General features: G+C 61.8%; 1 protein-coding gene across 1 annotated transcript; it reads left to right on the forward strand.

The window, feature by feature from the left end:
* Positions 1-1896: 1896 nt before the first annotated feature.
* On the forward strand, positions 1897-17128 carry LOC126653134 (5'-3' exonuclease PLD3-like; the record flags this gene model as incomplete). Its single annotated transcript, XM_050340658.1, is given in 9 exon segments — positions 1897-1923; positions 7329-7466; positions 8138-8181; positions 8789-8862; positions 11125-11252; positions 14009-14209; positions 14374-14377; positions 16834-16875; positions 16878-17128. Coding segments are annotated over 9 exon segments (909 nt in total), but the record flags the coding sequence as incomplete, so codon positions are not given.
* Positions 17129-17633: the final 505 nt, after the last annotated feature.

Here is a 17633-nt window from a genome sequence, read left to right on the forward strand (position 1 = left end):
CCCAAAACGTGTCCTAAAGTGCCCAGCCCCAAATGTGTCCCTGAATCGGCCCTAAAAGTGTCCCTAAACTGGTCCTTAAATGTGTCCTTAAACTGACCCCAAACTGACCCTGAATGTGCCCCAAACCTGGCCCCAAACCTGCCCTAAATGTGGCCCTGAACCAGCCCCAAATCAGACCCAAACCTGCCCTAAATGTGGCCCTGAACCTGCCCCAAACCTGGCCCTGAACTGGCCCCAAACCTGCCCCAAATCTGCCCTAAATGTGGCTCCAAACCTGCCCTAAATGTGGCCCTGAACCCGCCCCAAACCAGACCCCAAACCTGCCCTAAATGTGTCCCCAAACTCCACCCCAAACCTGCCCTAAATGTGGTTCTGAACCTGCCCTAAATGTGGCCCCAAACCTGGCCCTGAACCCGCCCCAAACCAGATCCAAACCAGACCCAAACCTGCCCTAAATGTGGCCCCAAACCTGGCCCCAAACCTGCCCTAAATGTGGCCCCAAACCTGCCCTAAACGTGGCCCTGAACCCGCCCCAAACCAGACCCCAAACCTGTCCCCAAAGCTGCCCTAAATGCGTCTCTGAACCCGCCCCAAACCTGGCCCAAAACCTGTCCCCAAACCGGACCCAAACCTGGCCCCAAACCTGTCCCCAAACTCCACCCCAAACCTGCCCTAAATGTGGCTCTGAACCAGCTCCAAACCCGCCCTAAACCTGTCCCCAAACTGGACCCAAACCTGGCCCTAAATGTGGCCCTGAACCCGCCCCAAACCTGGCCCCAAAGCTGCCCCAAACCTGGCCCTGAACCCACCCCAAATCTGGCCCCAAACTCCACCCCAAACCTGCCCTAAATGTAGCTCTGAACCCACCCCAAACCAGACCCCAAACTCCACCCCAAACCTGCCCTAAATGTGGCCCCAAACCTGGCCCCAAACTTGGCCCCAAACCAGACCCCAAACCTGCCCTAAATGTGGCCCCAAACCTGCCCTAAATGTGGCTCTGAACCAGCCCCAAACCTGACCCCAAACCTGCCCCAAACCACACCCAAACCTGTTCCTAAATGTGGCCCTGAACCCGCCCCAAACCTGGCCCCAAAGCTGCCCCAAACCTGGCCCTGAACCCACTCCAAACGTGGCCCCAAACCAGACCAAACCTGTTCCTAAAAGCATCCCTGCCCCTAAACCTGCCCTAAGCCCTCCCCAAACCCATCCCAAATCCGCCCCAAACCCACCCCAAGCTGTCCCTGTCCCCCAAACCCACCCCAAACCCACCCCAAACCCAGCCCCAAACCGCCCCAAACCTGCCCCAAGCCCTCCCCAAAGCATGCTCCCAAACTGTCCCTGCCCCAAACCCTCCCCAAAGTTGCTCTCAAACTGTCCCTGCCCCCAAAGCTGCCCCAAACCCACCCCAAACCCTCCCCAAACCCGCCCCAAACCCACCCCAAACCCACCCCAGACCCACCCCAAACCCTCCCCAAACCACCCCAAACCCACCCCAGACCCACCCCAAGCCCTCCCCAAGCCCACCCCAAACCCACCCCAGACCCACCCCAAGCCCTCCCCAAACTGTCCCTGCCCCAAACCCACCCCAAACCCACCCTAAACCCGCCCCAAAGCTGCCCTAAACAGTCCCTGTCCCCAAGCCCACCCCATACCCACCCCAACCCCTCCCCAACCCCTCCCCCTCCCTGCCCGGGAAGCTACTTGATTTTGGGGTGTGGGGAGGGAGAGGCCCGCGTGGAGGTTCCGGATCCTTCCGTTCCCCAGCGCTTTTGGGGGGGTTTTGGGGGTTTTTGGGGGGGTTTGGGGTCCCTGAGCCCCCCAAATCCCACCCTGGGGGGGTCCAACCCCACCCATCGGGACAGAGCCGGAATTTTTGCCGTTCCAGGATTTGCCAGGATGGGACCCAAGGGAGTCTATGAACAGGTGAGGGGGGGGGGACCCCAAAAAAAAACCCCAAATGGGGGGCCCTGAGACCCCAAACCCCCAAAATGGGGGACCCTGAGACCCCAAACCCCCAAAATGGGGGGCCCTGAGACCCCAAACCCCCGAATTCGGGGTCTCAGAACCCCCAAAAACCCCAAAACTCCTGAATTTGGGGTCACAGAGACCCCAACCCCCCAAACTGGGGGGTCCCAGAGACCCAAACCCCCAACTTTTGGGGTCCCAGACACCCCAAACCCCCAAATTTGGGGTCTCAGAATCCCCAAAACCCCCAAATTTGGGGTCTCAGAATTCCAAAACCCCCCAAATTTGGGGTCCCAGAGACCCCAAACCCCCTAAATTTGGGGTCTCAAAACCCCCCAAAACCCCCAATTTGGGGTCCCAGAGACCCCAAACCCCCCGATTTGGGATCTCAGAACCCCCAAAACCCCCCAAATTTGGGGTCCTGGAGACCCCAAACCCCCCAATTTGGGATCTCAGAACCCCCCAAAACTCCCCAAATTTGGGGTTCCAGAGACCCCAAACCCCCAAATTTGGGATCTCAGAACCCCCAGACCCCCTAAATTTGGGGTCTCTGAACCCCCCAAAACCCCCAAACTTGGGGTCCCAGAGACCCAACCCCCCAAATTTGGGGTCCCAGAGATCCAAAACCCCCCAAATTTGGGGTCCCGGAGACCCCAAAATCCCAAACTGGGAAGGGGGGGGAGGGGGGGGGTCCCAGAACCTCAACCCCAATCTGGGGGTCCAATCCCCAAATTTGGGGCTCCAATCCCCAAATTTGGGGGTCCCCCTCAATTCTTCCCCCCAGCTGGACCCCCTGGAGGAGCCTCGGCCGGAGCCCCCAAGGTAATTAATGAAGAAAATTAATCACATTAATTAAAACCCCCTCCCCCAATTTTTGGCACTTTTGGGGGTGTTTTGAGTGAGGGGTGATTAATTGAGTTAGTGACCCCCTCCCAGCGCCCCCCTCGGGGCCTTCCTCCTCCCCCCTCCTCCTCCTCCTCGTCCTCGTCCTCGTCGTCACCTTCGGCCTCTCCCGACCCCAAGGACCCCAGGGACCCCAGGGACCCCAAACCCTGTGAGGACCCCTGCAGGTAAGGGGGGAGGAAACAACCCTGGAGACCCCCTGGGACCCCTCAGGGCCACCTGGGACCACCAGAGACCCTGGGAGACCCCCTGGACCCCTCAGGACCACCAGAGACCCCTCGGGGCCACCTGGGACCCAAAGACCTCAGAGACCCCCAAGGACCCAAAAGACCCCCCCGGGGACCCCAAACCCTGTGAGGACCCCTGCAGGTAAGGGGGGGGGGGAACAACCCCTGGAGACCCCCCTGGGACCCCCTGGGACCCCCTGGGACCCCTCGGGACCACCAGAGACCCCTCAGGGCCACCTGGGACCCCCTGGGACCACCAGAGACCCCAGAGACCCCCAAGGACCCAAAGACCCCGGGGACCCCAAACCCTGTGAGGACCCTGCAGGTAAGGGGAGGAGGGAACAACCCCTGGAGACCCCCCTGGGACCCCCTCAGGGCCACCTGGGACCCCAAAGACCCCAGAGACTCAGAGAGCCCCCAAGGACCCAAAGACCCCCGGGGACCCCAAACCCTGTGAGGACCCCTGCAGGTAGGGGGGAGGGAGGCGACCCTGGAGACCCCCTGGGACCCCTCAGGGCCACCTGGGACCCCCTGGGACCCTCTGGGATCGCCAGGGACCCCCAAGGACCCAAAAGACCCCCAAGGACCCCTGGGACCACCAGGGAACAGAGGCCCCAGGGACCCCAGAAATCCTGGGACCCCCAGTGACACCCCCAGGACCACCAGGGACCCCCAGAGACCCCCAGGGACCCTCTGGGACCCCCTGGGACCCTCCAGGACCACCAGAGACCCCTGGGACCCCCTGGGACCCCTCAGGGCCACCTGGGACCCCAAAGACCCTCAGAGACCCCCAAGGACCCAAAAGACCCCAGAGACCCCAAAGACCCCCAAAGACCCCCAAACACCCCCAAAAGACCCCAAAGACCCCTGAGCCCCCAGGATCGTGCTGGTGGAGTCGACCCCAGGGGATGTCCCTGGGCGTGGGTCCTGTGGAGACACCTGGAGACCCCAAAGACCCCCAAAGACCCCCAGGGACCCCAAAGACCCCAGGGACCTCCAGGGACCCCCAAAGACCCCAAAGACCCCAAAGACCCCCAAAGACCCCAAAGACCCCGTGAGCCCCCAGGATCGTTCTGGTGGAGTCGAGCCCCCTGGGGATGCCCCGGTGTGGGTCCTGTGGAGACCCCAAAGACCCCAAAGACCCCAAAGACCCCCAAAGACCCTCAGGGACCCCAAAGACCCCCAAAGACCCCAGGGACCCCCAGGATCGTTCTGGTGGAGTTGACCCCCTGGTTGTGGGTTCTGTGGGGACACCTGGAGACCCCAAAGACCCCAGGGACCCCAGGGACCCCAAAGACCCCAGGGACCCCAGGGACCCCCAAAGACCCCAGGGACCCCCAGGGACCCCAAAGACCCCCAAAGACCCCCAGAGACCCCAGGGACCCCCAGGATCGTGCTGGTGGAGTCGACCCCCCTGGGGATGCCCCCGAGTGTGGGTCCTGTGGAGACCCCAAAGACCCCCAGGGACCCCCAGGGACCCCCAAAGACCCCCAGGGACCCACAGAGACCCCCCAAAGACCCCCAGGGACCCCAAAGACCCCCAGGGACCCCCAAAGAGCCCCAGAGACCCCCAAAGACCCCCAGAGCCCCCCCAGGATCGTTCTGGTGGAGTCGACCCCCCTGGGGATGCCCCAGGTGTGGGTCCTGTGGAGACCCCAAAGACCCTAAAGACCCCCAGGGACCCCCAAAGACCCCAAACACCCCCCCAAAGACCCTCAAAGACCCCCAAAGACCCCCTGAGGCCCCCAGGATCGTGCTGGTGGAGTCGACCCCCTGGGGATGCCCCGGGTGTGGGTCCTGTGGGGACACCTGGAGACCCCAAAGACCCCAGGGACCCCAGAGACCCCAAAGACACCCCAAAGACCCCCAAAGACCCCCAGGGACCCCAGGGGACCCCCAAAGACTCCTGAGCCCCCCAGGATCGTTCTGGTGGAGTTGACCCCCTGGTTGTGGGTTCTGTGGGGACACCTGGAGACCCCAAAGACCCCCAGGGACCCCAAAGACCCCCAAAGACCCCCAAAGACCCCCAAAGACCCCCAAAGACCCCCTGAGCCCCCAGGATCGTTCTGGTGGAGTTGACCCCCTGGGGATGTCCTTGGGCAATGAGTCCTGTGGGGACACCTGGAGACCCCAGAGACCCCAGGGACCCCAAAGACCCCAAACACCCCCAAAAGACCCCCAAAGACCCCCAGGGACCCCCAGGATCGTGCTGGTGGAGTCGACCCCCTGGGGATGCCCCGGTGTGGGTCCTGTGGAGACCTCAAAGACCCCCAAAGACCCCTGGGACCCCAAAGACCCCCAAAGACACCCCAAAGACCCCAGGGACCCCAAAGACCCCCAAAGACCCCCTGGGGTTGCCCCGGGTGTGGGTCCTGTGGAGACCCCAAAGACCCCAGGGACCCTCAGGGACCCCCAAAGACCCCAAAGACCCCAAAGACCCCCAAAGACCCCCAAAGACCCCCAAAGACCCCCAGGGACCCCCAACACCCCCAAAGACCCCCAAAGACCCCCAGAGCCCCCAGGATCGTGCTGGTGGAGTCGACCCCCTGGGGATGTCCCGGTGTGGGTCCTGTGGAGACCCCAAAGACCCCAGGGACCCTCAGGGACCCCAAAGACCCCAGGGACCCCAGGGACCCCCAAAGACCCCAGGGACCCCAGAGAACCCAGGGACCCCAAAGACCCCCAAAGACCCCCAAAGACCCCCTGAGCCCCCCAGGATCGTGCTGGTGGAGTCGACCCCCTGGGGATGCCCCGGGTGTGGGTCCTGTGGGGACACCTGGAGACCCCAAAGACCCCCAGGGACCCCCAGAGACCCCAAAGACACCCCAAAGACCCCCAAAGACCCCAGGGACCCCCAGGGACCCCCAAAGACTCCTGAGCCCCCAGGATCGTTCTGGTGGAGTTGACCCCCTGGTTGTGGGTTCTGTGGGGACACCTGGAGACCCCAAAGACCCCCAGGGACCCCAAAGACCCCCAAAGACCCCCAAAGACCCCAAAGACCCCAAAGACCCCCTGAGCCCCCAGGATCGTTCTGGTGGAGTTGACCCCCCTGGGGATGTCCTTGGGCAATGAGTCCTGTGGGGACACCTGGAGACCCCCAGAGACCCCCAGGGACCCCCCAAAGACCCCAAACACCCCCAAAAGACCCCCAAAGACCCCCAGGGACCCCCAGGATCGTGCTGGGTGGAGTCGACCCCCTGGGGATGCCCCGGGTGTGGGTCCTGTGGAGACCTCAAAGACCCCCAAAGACCCCTGGGACCCCAAAGACCCCCAAAGACACCCCAAAGACCCCAGGGACCCCAAAGACCCCCAAAGACCCCCTGGGGTTGCCCCCGGAGTGTGGGTCCTGTGGAGACCCCAAAGACCCCAGGGACCCTCAGGGACCCCCAAAGACCCCAAAGACCCCAAAAGACCCCCAAAGACCCCCAAAGACCCCCAAAGACCCCAGGGACTCCCAACACCCCCAAAGACCCCCAAAGACCCCCAGAGGCCCCCAGGATCGTTGCTGGTGGAGTCGACCCCCTGGGGATGTCCCGGGTGTGGGTCCTGTGGAGACCCAAAGACCCCAGGGACCCTCAGGGACCCCAAAGACCCCAGGGACCCCAGGGACCCCAAAGACCCCAGGGACCCCAGAGAGACCCAGGACCCCAAAGACCCCCAAAGACCCCCAAAGACCCCCTGAGCCCCCAGGATCGTTCTGGTGGAGTTGACCCCCTGGGGATGTCCTGGGCCAATGAGTCCTGTGGGGACACCTGGAGACCCCAGAGACCCCAGGGACCCCCAAAGACCCCAAACACCCCCAAAGACCCCACAAGACCCCAGGGACCCCCAGGATCGTGCTGGTGGAGTCGGCCCCCTGGGGATGCCCCCGGGTTGGGCCTCGAACCTCGACCCGACCTCTCGGACCTCAGAGCGCCAGACACCGAGCCGGGGACCCCGACCCCGAAGACCCTCTGCTGCCCTGGTCCTAGCCAGACCCCAGGGACCCTCAGGCCACCCAAAGACCTCTGCTGCCCTAGTAGACCCCAGGACCCCAGGACCCCATGGTCCCATTTTGAGCTCATTTTTGGTCAGTTTCGTGCTGTGGTCGACTCCGGGGATGTCCGGTTTGGTCCTGTTGGCTAGCCCATGGACCTCGGCCAGCCAGGACACCCGACCCCAGGCCCAGGCTGAGCCCCAATAGACCCCAGGACCCCCGCTGAGCCCCCAGGTCTTGCTGGTGGATCACCCCAGGGATGCCCCGGCCCGAACCTCGGCGTTCTGGCGTGGTCGTTGACTGGCGTGGGTCGTCGCGGAGCCTCGAGGTGGTCTCGTTTTTGGACCGTCTCGACCAATGAGGACACGCCCACCCACGAGCCCTCAGCCACCCTGGTGAGACCCCCAGGACCCCCCCCACCCCCCTCTTTTGGTGCTTTCTGGTCGTTTTTTACCGTTTTTGGTCATTTTTTACCATTTTTGGGCGTTTTTGGTCGTTCCGAGCGGTTTGGTCCATTTTTGACCATTTTTGACCAACGAGGACACGCCCACCCACGAGCCCTCTGCTGCCCTGGTGAGACCCCCAGGACCCCCCCTGTGCCCCCTCTTAGCTGGTTTTTACCATTTTTGGTTGTTTTTGATCGTTTTTGACCGTTCCGAGCGGTTTTGTCCATTTTTGATCATTCCAAGTGGTTTTGTCCATTTTTCTCCATTTTTGACTATTTTGACCATTTATAGACCATTTTTTGACCATTTTTGTGCCATTTTTGGGCCGTTTTGGGGCTGTTTTGGACCATTTCCCCCTTTCCCCTTCACTTTTTGCTCTTTCCCTCCCATTTCCTGCCCGTTTGGAGCCCCCTGCCCCATTTCCAGCCCCCTGCCCCAATTTGAGCCCCCCTTGCCCCATTTCCAGCCCCCTACCCCATTTCCAGCCCCCCACCCCATTTCCAACCCCCTGCCCCATTTCCAACCCCTGCCCCATTTCCAGCCCCTCCTGCCTTTTTGACCCCCCGCCCCAATTTGACCCCTGCCCCAATTTGACCCCCTGCCCCATTTTGTGCCCCCAGGGCGAGCAGATTCTCTCGGAGCTGCTGGAGCTGCCCGGCGCGGGGTCTCGGTGCGTGTGGCCGTCAATGCCCCTCAAAATCCACCCCCATGGGGACCTCCAGGCCCTGGAGAGGAGTGGTGGGTGCTGGGGGTCTGGGAGTCAACTGGGGGTCAGGGGGTCAGGATGGGTCAGGGGTCTCGGTGCGTGTGGCTGTCAATGCCCCTCAAAATCCACCCCGCATGGGCGACCTCCAGGCCCTGGAGAGGAGTGGTGGGTGCTGGGGGGGGATCTGGGGGCTCAGAGGGTCTGGGGGTTTTGGGGGGCTCAGGGGTCAGGATGGGTCAGGGTCTCGGTGCGTGTGGTTGTCAATGCCCCTCAAAATCCACCCCCATGGGCGACCTCCAGGCCCTGGAGAGGAGTGGTGGGTGCTGGGGGGTCTGGGGGGTTGGGGGTCTGGGGGTCAGGGGTCAATGGGGGTCAGGGGGTCAGGATGGGTCAGGGTCTCGGTGCGTGTGGCCGTCAATGCCCCTCAAAATCCACCCCCATGGGGACCTCCAGGCCCTGGAGAGGAGTGGTGGGTGCTGGGGGGGTCCATGGGGGTTCTGGGGGGTCAATGGGGGTCTGGGGGTCAATGGGAGCCTCAGGGGGATCAGAGGTCAGGATGGGTCAGGGTCTCGGTGCGTGTGGCCGTCAATGCCCCTCAAAATCCACCCCATGGGGACCTCCAGGCCCTGGAGAGGAGTGGTGGGTGCTGGGGGTCCATGGGAGGTCTGGGGGGTCAGGGGGTCAATGGGGGTCAGGGGTCAATGGGGGGGCTCAGGGGTCAGGATGGGTCAGGGTCTCGGTGCGTGTGGCCGTCAATGCCCCCTCAAAATCCACCCCATGGGCGACCTCCAGGCCCTGGAGAGGAGTGGTGGGTGCTGGGGGTCAATGGGGGTCTGGGGGGTCAATGGGGGGTCAGGGGTCAATAGGGAGGTCAGGGGGTCAGGGGTCAGAATGGGTCAGGGGTCTCGGTGCGTGTGGCCGTCAATGCCCCCTCAAAATCCACCCCCTGGGGACCTCCAGGCCCTGGAGAGGAGTGGTGGGTGCTGGGGGTCTGGGGGGTTTGGGGGTCTGGGGGTCAATGGGGGTCAGGGGGTCAATGGGGGTCAGGGGGTCAGGATGGGTCAGGGGTCTCGGTGCGTGTGGCCGTCAATGCCCCTCAAAATCCACCCCATGGGCGACCTCCAGGCCCTGGAGAGGAGTGGTGGGTGCTGGGGGCTCAGGGGGTCTGGGGGGTCAGGGGTCAATGGGGGGTCAGGGGGTCAGGGGGTCAGGGGGTCAATGGGGGGTCAGGGGGTCAGGATGGGTCAGGGGTCTCTGGTAGCGTGTGGCCGTCAATGCCCCCTCAAAATCCACCCCATGGGCGACCTCCAGGCCCTGGAGAGGAGTGGTGGGTGCTGGGGGTTTTGGGGGGTCTGGGGGGTCTGGAGGGTTTGGGGGAGTCAGGGGTCAATGGGGGAGTCAGGGGGTCAGGATGGGTCAGGGGTCTCGGTGCGTGTGGCCGTCAATGCCCCTCAAAATCCACCCCATGGGCGACTCCAGGCCCTGCAGAGCAGTGGTGGGTGCTGGGGGGTCCATGGGGGTCTGGGGAGGTTTGGGGCTCAGGAGGGCTCAGGGGCTCAGGGGTCAGGATGGGTCGGGGGTCTCGGTGCGTGTGGCCGTCAATGCCCCTCAAAATCCACCCCATGGGCGACCTCCAGGCCCTGGAGAGGAGTGGTGGGTGCTGGGGGTCCATGGGGGGTCTGGGGGGCTCAGGGGTCAGGGGGCTCTGGGGTGGTCTGGGGGTCAGGATGGGTCAGGGGTCTCAGTGCGTGTGGCCGTCAATGCCCCTCAAAATCCACCCCATGGGCGACCTCCAGACCCTGGAGAGGAGTGGTGGGTGCTGGGGGAGTCAATTGGGGGTCTGGGGGTGTTTGGGGGGCTCAGGGGGTCTGGGGGTCAATGGGAGGTCAGGGGTCAATGGGGGTTCTGGAGGCTCAGGAGGGGTCAGGGGTCAATGGGAGGGTCTGGGGGTCCATGGGGGGTCAGGGGGTCAATGGGGGGTCTGGGAGGCTCAGGGGGTTCAGGGGGTCAATGGGGGTCTGAGGGGGTCAATGGGGGTCAGGGGGTCAATGGGGGTCGGGGGTCAATGGGGGGTTATGGGGGGTTAGGGGGGTCTGGGGGCTCAGGAGGGGTCAGGGGGTCAATGGGGGTCTGGGGGCTCGGGGGACTCAGGGGGTCTGGGGGGTTATGGGGGTCTGGGGGTTTATGGGGGTATGGGGGCTTATGGGAGGTCAGGGGGTCAATGGGGGATCAGGGTCAATGGGGGGTTATGGGGGTTATGGGGGTCTGGGAGTCAGGGGGTCAGGGGTCAGTGGGGGGTTATGGGGGTCTGGGGCCTCAGGGTGGGTTATGGGGGTATGGGGGTCTGGGGGCTCAAGGGAGGTCAGGGGAGGTTATGGGGGTCTGGGGGAATCGAGGGGGTCAGGGGGTTATGGGGGTCTGGGGGGTTAGTGGGGGTCTGGGGGTCGAGGGGGTCAGGGGGTTATGGGGGTCTGGGGGTTATGGGGGTCTGGGGGTCGAGGGGGTCAGGGAGGTTATGGGGGCTCAGGGGGTTATGGGGGTCTGAGGGTCCTGGGGTCTCACCGGGGTCTCGGCAGGGGCCTCGGTGCGCGCCGTGGACCTGGCGAACCTCACGGGGGTCAGGGTGGGACCCCGTGTGGGGGTCTGGGGGCTCAGGGGGATCAGGAGGGGTCTGGGGGCTCAGGGGGGATCAGGAGGGGTCTGGGGGCTCAGGGGTCCGGGGGTCTCACCGGGGTCTCGGCAGGGGCCTCGGTGCGCGCCGTGGACCTGGAGAACCTGACCGGGGGTCAGGGTGGGACCCTCGTTTAGGGGGCTCTGGGGACTCAGGGGTTATGGGGTCTGGGGGCTCAGGGGGTCAGGGGGGTTATGAGGGGTCTGGGGGTCTCACGGGGGTCCCTGCAGGGGCCTCGGTGCGCGCCGTGGACCTGGAGAACCTGACGGGGGGGGTCCTGCACACGAAGCTCTGGGTCGTGGACCGGAGACACCTCTACCTGGGCAGCGCCAACATGGACTGGAGGGCGCTCACACAGGTGGGGGGACCCCAAAATCAACCAGGGGACCCCAAAACTGACCCTACAGAGTGACCCCAACCCTACAGAGTGACCCCAAACCCAACAGGGCTGACCCTTCTACCTGGGCAGCGCCAACATGGACTGGAGGGCACTCACACAGGTGGGGGGACCCCAAATCCAGCCTGGGGACCCCAAAACCGACCCTAGAGTGACCCTAAAATCAACAGGGTGACCCCAAACCCTACAGAGTGACCCCAACCCTACAGAGTGACCCCAAACCCAACGGGCTGACCCCTCTACCTGGGCAGCGCCAACATGGACTGGAGGGCACTCACACAGGTGGGGGGACCCCAAATCCAGCCTGGGGACCCCAAAACCAACCTGGGGACCCCAAATCCAACAGGGAGACCCAAACCCAACCCTACAGAGTGACCCCAAACCCAACGGGCTGACCCCTCTACCTGGGCAGCGCCAACATGGACTGGAGGGCGCTCACACAGGTGGGGGGACCCCAAAACCAACCAGGGGACCCCAAAACTGACCCTACAGAGTGACCCCAAACCCTACAGAGTGACCCCAAACCCAACAGGCTGACCCCTCTACCTGGGCAGCGCCAACATGGACTGGAGGGCACTCACACAGGTGGGGGGACCCCAAAATCAACCAGGGGACCCCAAAACCAGCCTGGGGACCCCAAATCCTACAGGGAGACCCAAACCCAACCCTACAGAGTGACCCCAACCCTACAGAGTGACCCCAAACCCAAGGGGCTGACCCCTCTACCTGGGCAGCGCCAACATGGACTGGAGGGCGCTCACACAGGTGGGGAGACCCCAAAACCAGCCTGGGGACCCCAAAATCAACCAGGGGACCCCAAAACTGACCCTACAGAGTGACCTCAAACCCTACAGAGTGACCCCTCTACCTGGGCAGCGCCAACATGGACTGGAGGGCGCTCACACAGGTGGGGGGACCCCAAAATCAACCAGGGGACCCCAAAAACAGCCAGGGGACCCCAAAACCAGCCTGGGGACCCCAAATCCTACAGGGAGACCCAAACCCAACCCTACAGAGTGACCCCAAACCCAAGGGGCTGACCCCTCTACCTGGGCAGCGCCAACATGGACTGGAGGGCGCTCACACAGGTGGGGGGACCCCAAAACCAGCCTGGGGACCCCAAAATCAACCAGGGGACCCCAAAACTGACCCTACAGAGTAACCCCAACCCTACAGAGTGACCCCAAACCCTACAGAGTGACCCCAACCCTACAGAGTGACCCCAAACCCAACAGGGCTGACCCCTCTACCTGGGCAGCGCCAACATGGACTGGAGGGCGCTCACACAGGTGGGGGGACCCCAAAATCAACCAGGGGACCCCAAATCCAGCCTGGGGACCCCAAATCCAACAGGGAGACCCAAACCCAACCCTACAGAGTGACCCCAAACCCAAGGGGCTGACCCCTCTACCTGGGCAGCGCCAACATGGACTGGAGGGCACTCACACAGGTGGGGGGACCCCAAATCCAGCCTGGGGACCCCAAAACTGACCCTACAGAGTGACCCCAAACCCTACAGAGTGACCCCAAACCCTACAGAGTGACCCCAACCCTACAGAGTGACCCCAAACCCAACGGGCTGACCCCTCTACCTGGGCAGCGCCAACATGGACTGGAGGGCACTCACACAGGTGGGGGGACCCCAAAATCAACCTGGGGACCCCAAAACGAGCCAGGGGACCCCAAAACCAGCCTGGGGACCCCAAAACGAGCCAGGGGACCCCAAATCCAGCCTGGGGACCCCAAAACCAACCAGGGGACCCCAAAACCAGCCTGGGACCCCAAATCCGACCCTACAGAGTGACCCCAAACCCAACGGGGATGACCCCAAACCCAACGGGGATGACCCCAAACCCATTGGGGATGACCCCAAACCCAACGGGGATGACCCCAAACCCAACAGAGATGACCCCAAACCCATCGGGATGACCCCAACGGGGATGACCCCAAACCCAACAGGGATGACCCCAAACCCATTGGGATGACCCCAAACCCAACAGAGTGACCCCAAACCCAACAGAGATGACCCCAAACCCAACGGGGATGACCCCAAACCCATCGAGATGACCCCAAACCCAACGGGGATGACCCCAAACCCATCGGGGATGACCCCAAACCCATCGGGGATGACCCCAAACCCAACAGGGATGACCCCAAACCCATTGGGATGACCCCAAACCCAACGGGGATGACCCCAAACCCAACAGGAATGACCCCAAACCCATCGGGATGACCCCAAACCCAACGGGGATGACCCCAAACCCAACGGGGATGACCCCAAACCCATTGGGGATGACCCCAAACCCAATGGGGCTGACCCCAAACCCAATGGAATGACCCCAAACCCAACGGGGATGACCCCAAACCCATTGGAATGACCCCAAACCCATGGGGATGACCCCAAACCCATCGGGATGACCCCAAACCCATTGGGATGACCCCAAACCCAACGGGGATGACCCCAAACCCATCGAGATGACCCCAAACCCATTGGGATGACCCCAAACCCAACAGGGATGACCCCAAACCCATTGGAATGACCCCAAACCCAACAGAGATGACCCCAAACCAAACGGGGATGACCCCAAACCCAACGGGGATGACCCCAAACCCAACAGGGCTGACCCCAAACCCAACGGGGATGACCCCAAACCTAACGGAGATGACCCCAAACCCATTGAGATGACCCCAAACCCAACTGGGATGACCCCAAACAGGTTAAGGAGCTCGGCGTCGTCATCTACAACTGCAGCTGCCTGGCCCAGGACGTGGCCAAGATCTTCGAGGCCTACTGGGCCCTGGGCGTGCCGGGGGCCACCATCCCGTCCCCGTGGCCCGAGAGCTTCTCCACCTCCTTCAACCGGGAGACGCCGCTGGCGCTGACGCTCAACGGCTCCGACGCCAGCGTTTACTTCTCGGTACGGGGCACGGGGGGCATGGGGGCACGGGGGGTATGGGGGCACGGGGGCATGGGGGGCATGGGGGCACAGGGGGCATGGAGGGTTGTGGAGGGTCTGGGTGGTCATGGTGGGTCCTGTTGGGTCATGGAGGGTCACAGTAGGTCCTGTTGGGTGCCAGTGAGTCGTGTTGGGTCCCGTTGGGTCATGGTGGGTCCTGTTGGGTCCCATTTGGTCTTGTTGACTCCTCTAGGGTCACTTTGGGTCCCATTGGGTCCCAATGGGTCATGTTGACTCCTCTAGGGTCACTTTGGGTCCCGTTGGGTCACGGTGGGCCCTGTTGGGTCCCAATGGGTCATGTTGAGTCATGGTGGATCCTGATGGGTTATTTTGGGTCCCGTTGGGTCCTGTTGGGTCCCATTGGGTCATGTTGAGTCGTGTTGAGTCATGGTGGTTCCTGATGGGTTATTTTGGGTCCCATTGGGTCCCATTGGATCACTTTGGGTCCCGGTCAGTCCTGTTGGGTCCTGTTGGATCCCGTTGTGTCCCACTGTGTCACTTTGGGTCCCATTGTGTCACTTTGGGTCCCATTGGGTCCCATTGGGTCCCATTGTCTCCCATTGGGTCCCACTGTGTCCTGTTGGGTCCCATTGAGTCCCACTGTGTCACTTTGGGTCCCGTTGTGTCACTTTGGGTCCCATTGTGTCCCATTGTGTCCCCTTGGGTCCCATTGTGTCCCATTGTGTCCCATTGTGTCCCATTGTGTCCCATTGTCTCCCATTGTGTCCCCTTGTGTCCCATTGTATCCCATTGTGTCCCATTGTGTCCCATTGTGTCCCATTGTCTCCCATTGTGTCCCGTTGTGTCCCATTGTATCCCATTGTGTCCCATTGTGTCCCATTGTGTCCCATTGTATCCCATTGTGTCCCGTTGTGTCCCATTGTATCCCATTGTATCCCATTGTCTCCCGTTGTGTCCCATTGTATCCCATTGTGTCCCATTGTATCCCATTGTATCCCATTGTATCCCATTGTCTCCCGTTGTGTCCCATTGTATCCCATTGTGTCCCATTGTATCCCATTGTGTCCCATTGTATCCCATTGTATCCCATTGTATCCCATTGTCTCCCGTTGTGTCCCATTGTATCCCATTGTGTCCCATTGTATCCCATTGTGTCCCATTGTGTCCCAGTGCGTCCCATTGTGTCACTTTGTGTCCCATTGTGTCCCGTTGTGTCCCACTGTGTCACTTTGTGTCCCATTGTGTCCCGTTGTGTCCCATTGTCTCCCATTGTGTCCCATTGTCTCCCATTGTGTCCCATTGTGTCCCGTTGTCTCCCATTGTGTCCCGTTGTGTCCCATTGTATCCCATTGTATCCCATTGTGTCACTTTGTATCCCATTGTGTCCCATTGTGTCCCATTGTGTCCCATTGTGTCCCATTGTGTCCCATTGTGTCCCGTTGTGTCCCATTGTGTCCCATTGTGTCCCATTGTGTCCCATTGTGTCCCATTGTGTCCCATTGTGTCCCGTTGTCTCCCGTTGTGTCCCATTGTGTCCCATTGGGTCCCGTTGTCTCCCGTTGTGTCCCATTGTGTCCCATTGGGTCCCGTTGTCTCCCCTTGGGTCCCGTTGTCTCCCGTTGTGTCCCATTGTGTCCCATTGTGTCCCATTGTGTCCCATTGTGTCCCATTGTGTCCCATTGTGTCACTTTGTGTCCCGTTGTGTCCCATTGTCTCCCATTGTGTCCCATTGTGTCCCATTGTCTCCCATTGTGTCCCGTTGTCTCCCATTGTGTCCCGTTGTGTCCCATTGTATCCCATTGTATCCCATTGTATCCCATTGTGTCACTTTGTATCCCATTGTGTCCCGTTGTGTCCCATTGTGTCCCGTTGGCTCCCGTTGGATCCCATTGTGTCCCATTGTGTCCCATTGTGTCCCATTGTGTCCCGTTGTGTCCCATTGTGTCCCATTGTGTCCCATTGTGTCCCATTGTGTCCCGTTGTGTCCCATTGTGTCCCATTGTGTCCCGTTGTCTCCCGTTGTGTCCCATTGTGTCCCATTGGGTCCCATTGGGTCCCGTTGTCTCCCCTTGGGTCCCGTTGTCTCCCGTTGTGTCCCATTGTGTCCCATTGTGTCCCATTGTGTCCCATTGTGTCCCATTGTGTCCCATTGTATCCCATTGTGTCCCACTGTGTCCCATTGTGTCCCATTGTGTCCCATTGTGTCCCATTGTGTCACTTTGTGTCCCGTTGTGTCCCATTGTGTCCCATTGGGTCCCATTGGGTCCCGTTGTGTCCCGTTGGGTCCCATTGTGTCACTTTGTGTCCCATTGTGTCACTTTGAGTCCCATTGTGTCACTTTGAGTCCCATTGTGTCTCCTTGTGCCACTTTGTGTCCCGTTGGCTCCCATTGTGTCCCATTGTGTCCCATTGTGTCCCATTATGTCCCCTTGTGTCACTTTGGGTCCTATTATGTCACTTTGTGTCCCATTGTGTCCCATTGTGTCCCATTGTGTCCCGTTGTGTCCCATTGTGTCCCATTGTGTCCCCTTGTGTCCCGTTGGCTCCCGTTGGATCCCCTGCATCCCTTTGCATCCCATTACACCCCCTCACATCTCCCCCTCCTTTTCCCCCCTCCCCCAGAGCTCTCTCCCCGCTGTGCGCCGAGGGCCGCACGCCGGACCTGGAGCGCTGCTGGCCGTCATCGGCAGGCGCGAGGCGCTCGTGGACGTGTCGGTGATGAGTTACCTGCCCGGCACCGAGTTCTCCCGGCCCCGGCGCTTCTGGCCGGCCGTGGACGAGCGGCTGCGGCGCGCGGCCGTGGGAGCGGGCGTGGCCGTGCGGCTCCTGGCCGGCTGCTGGGCCCACAGCAACCCCCTCATGTTCCCCTTCCTGAGGTCCCTCGCTGCCCTCGGAGGGGAGAGGTTCCACGTGCAGGTGGTGAGGGGGGATGGGGACAGGGGGGGATGGGCACAAGAGGATAAATGGACACAAAAGGGGGACAAACAAGCCCAAAAGGGGATATGGGGACACTGGGGGACATGGGGACATTGGGGAGTGATGAATGGACCCAAAGGGGACATGGGGACATTGGGAGACATGTGGGACACTGGGGAGACATGGGGGACATTGAGGGATGAATGGTACGCAAAGGGGGACATGGGGACACTGGGGGGACATGGGGACATTGGGAGACATGGGGACTGGGGAGGAATGGGCACAAAGGGAGGATGAATGGACACAAGGGACAAACAACCCCAAAAGGGGATATGGGGACATTGGGGGAGGGAATGACACAAAGGGGGATGAATGGACCCAAAAGGGGGACAAACGGACCCAAAGGGGTAATGGCCTTGGGGGGACATCAGATGGGGAGGAATGGACACAAAGATGAATTGGGACAAATGGACCCAAAGGGGACAAATGGGCCCAAAAGGGGGACAAA

The sequence above is a fragment of the Myiozetetes cayanensis genome, unplaced genomic scaffold (genome assembly GCF_022539395.1).
Source record: "Myiozetetes cayanensis isolate MyiCay16 unplaced genomic scaffold, myiCay2020 scf901, whole genome shotgun sequence".
NCBI lineage: Eukaryota > Metazoa > Chordata > Aves > Passeriformes > Tyrannidae > Myiozetetes > Myiozetetes cayanensis.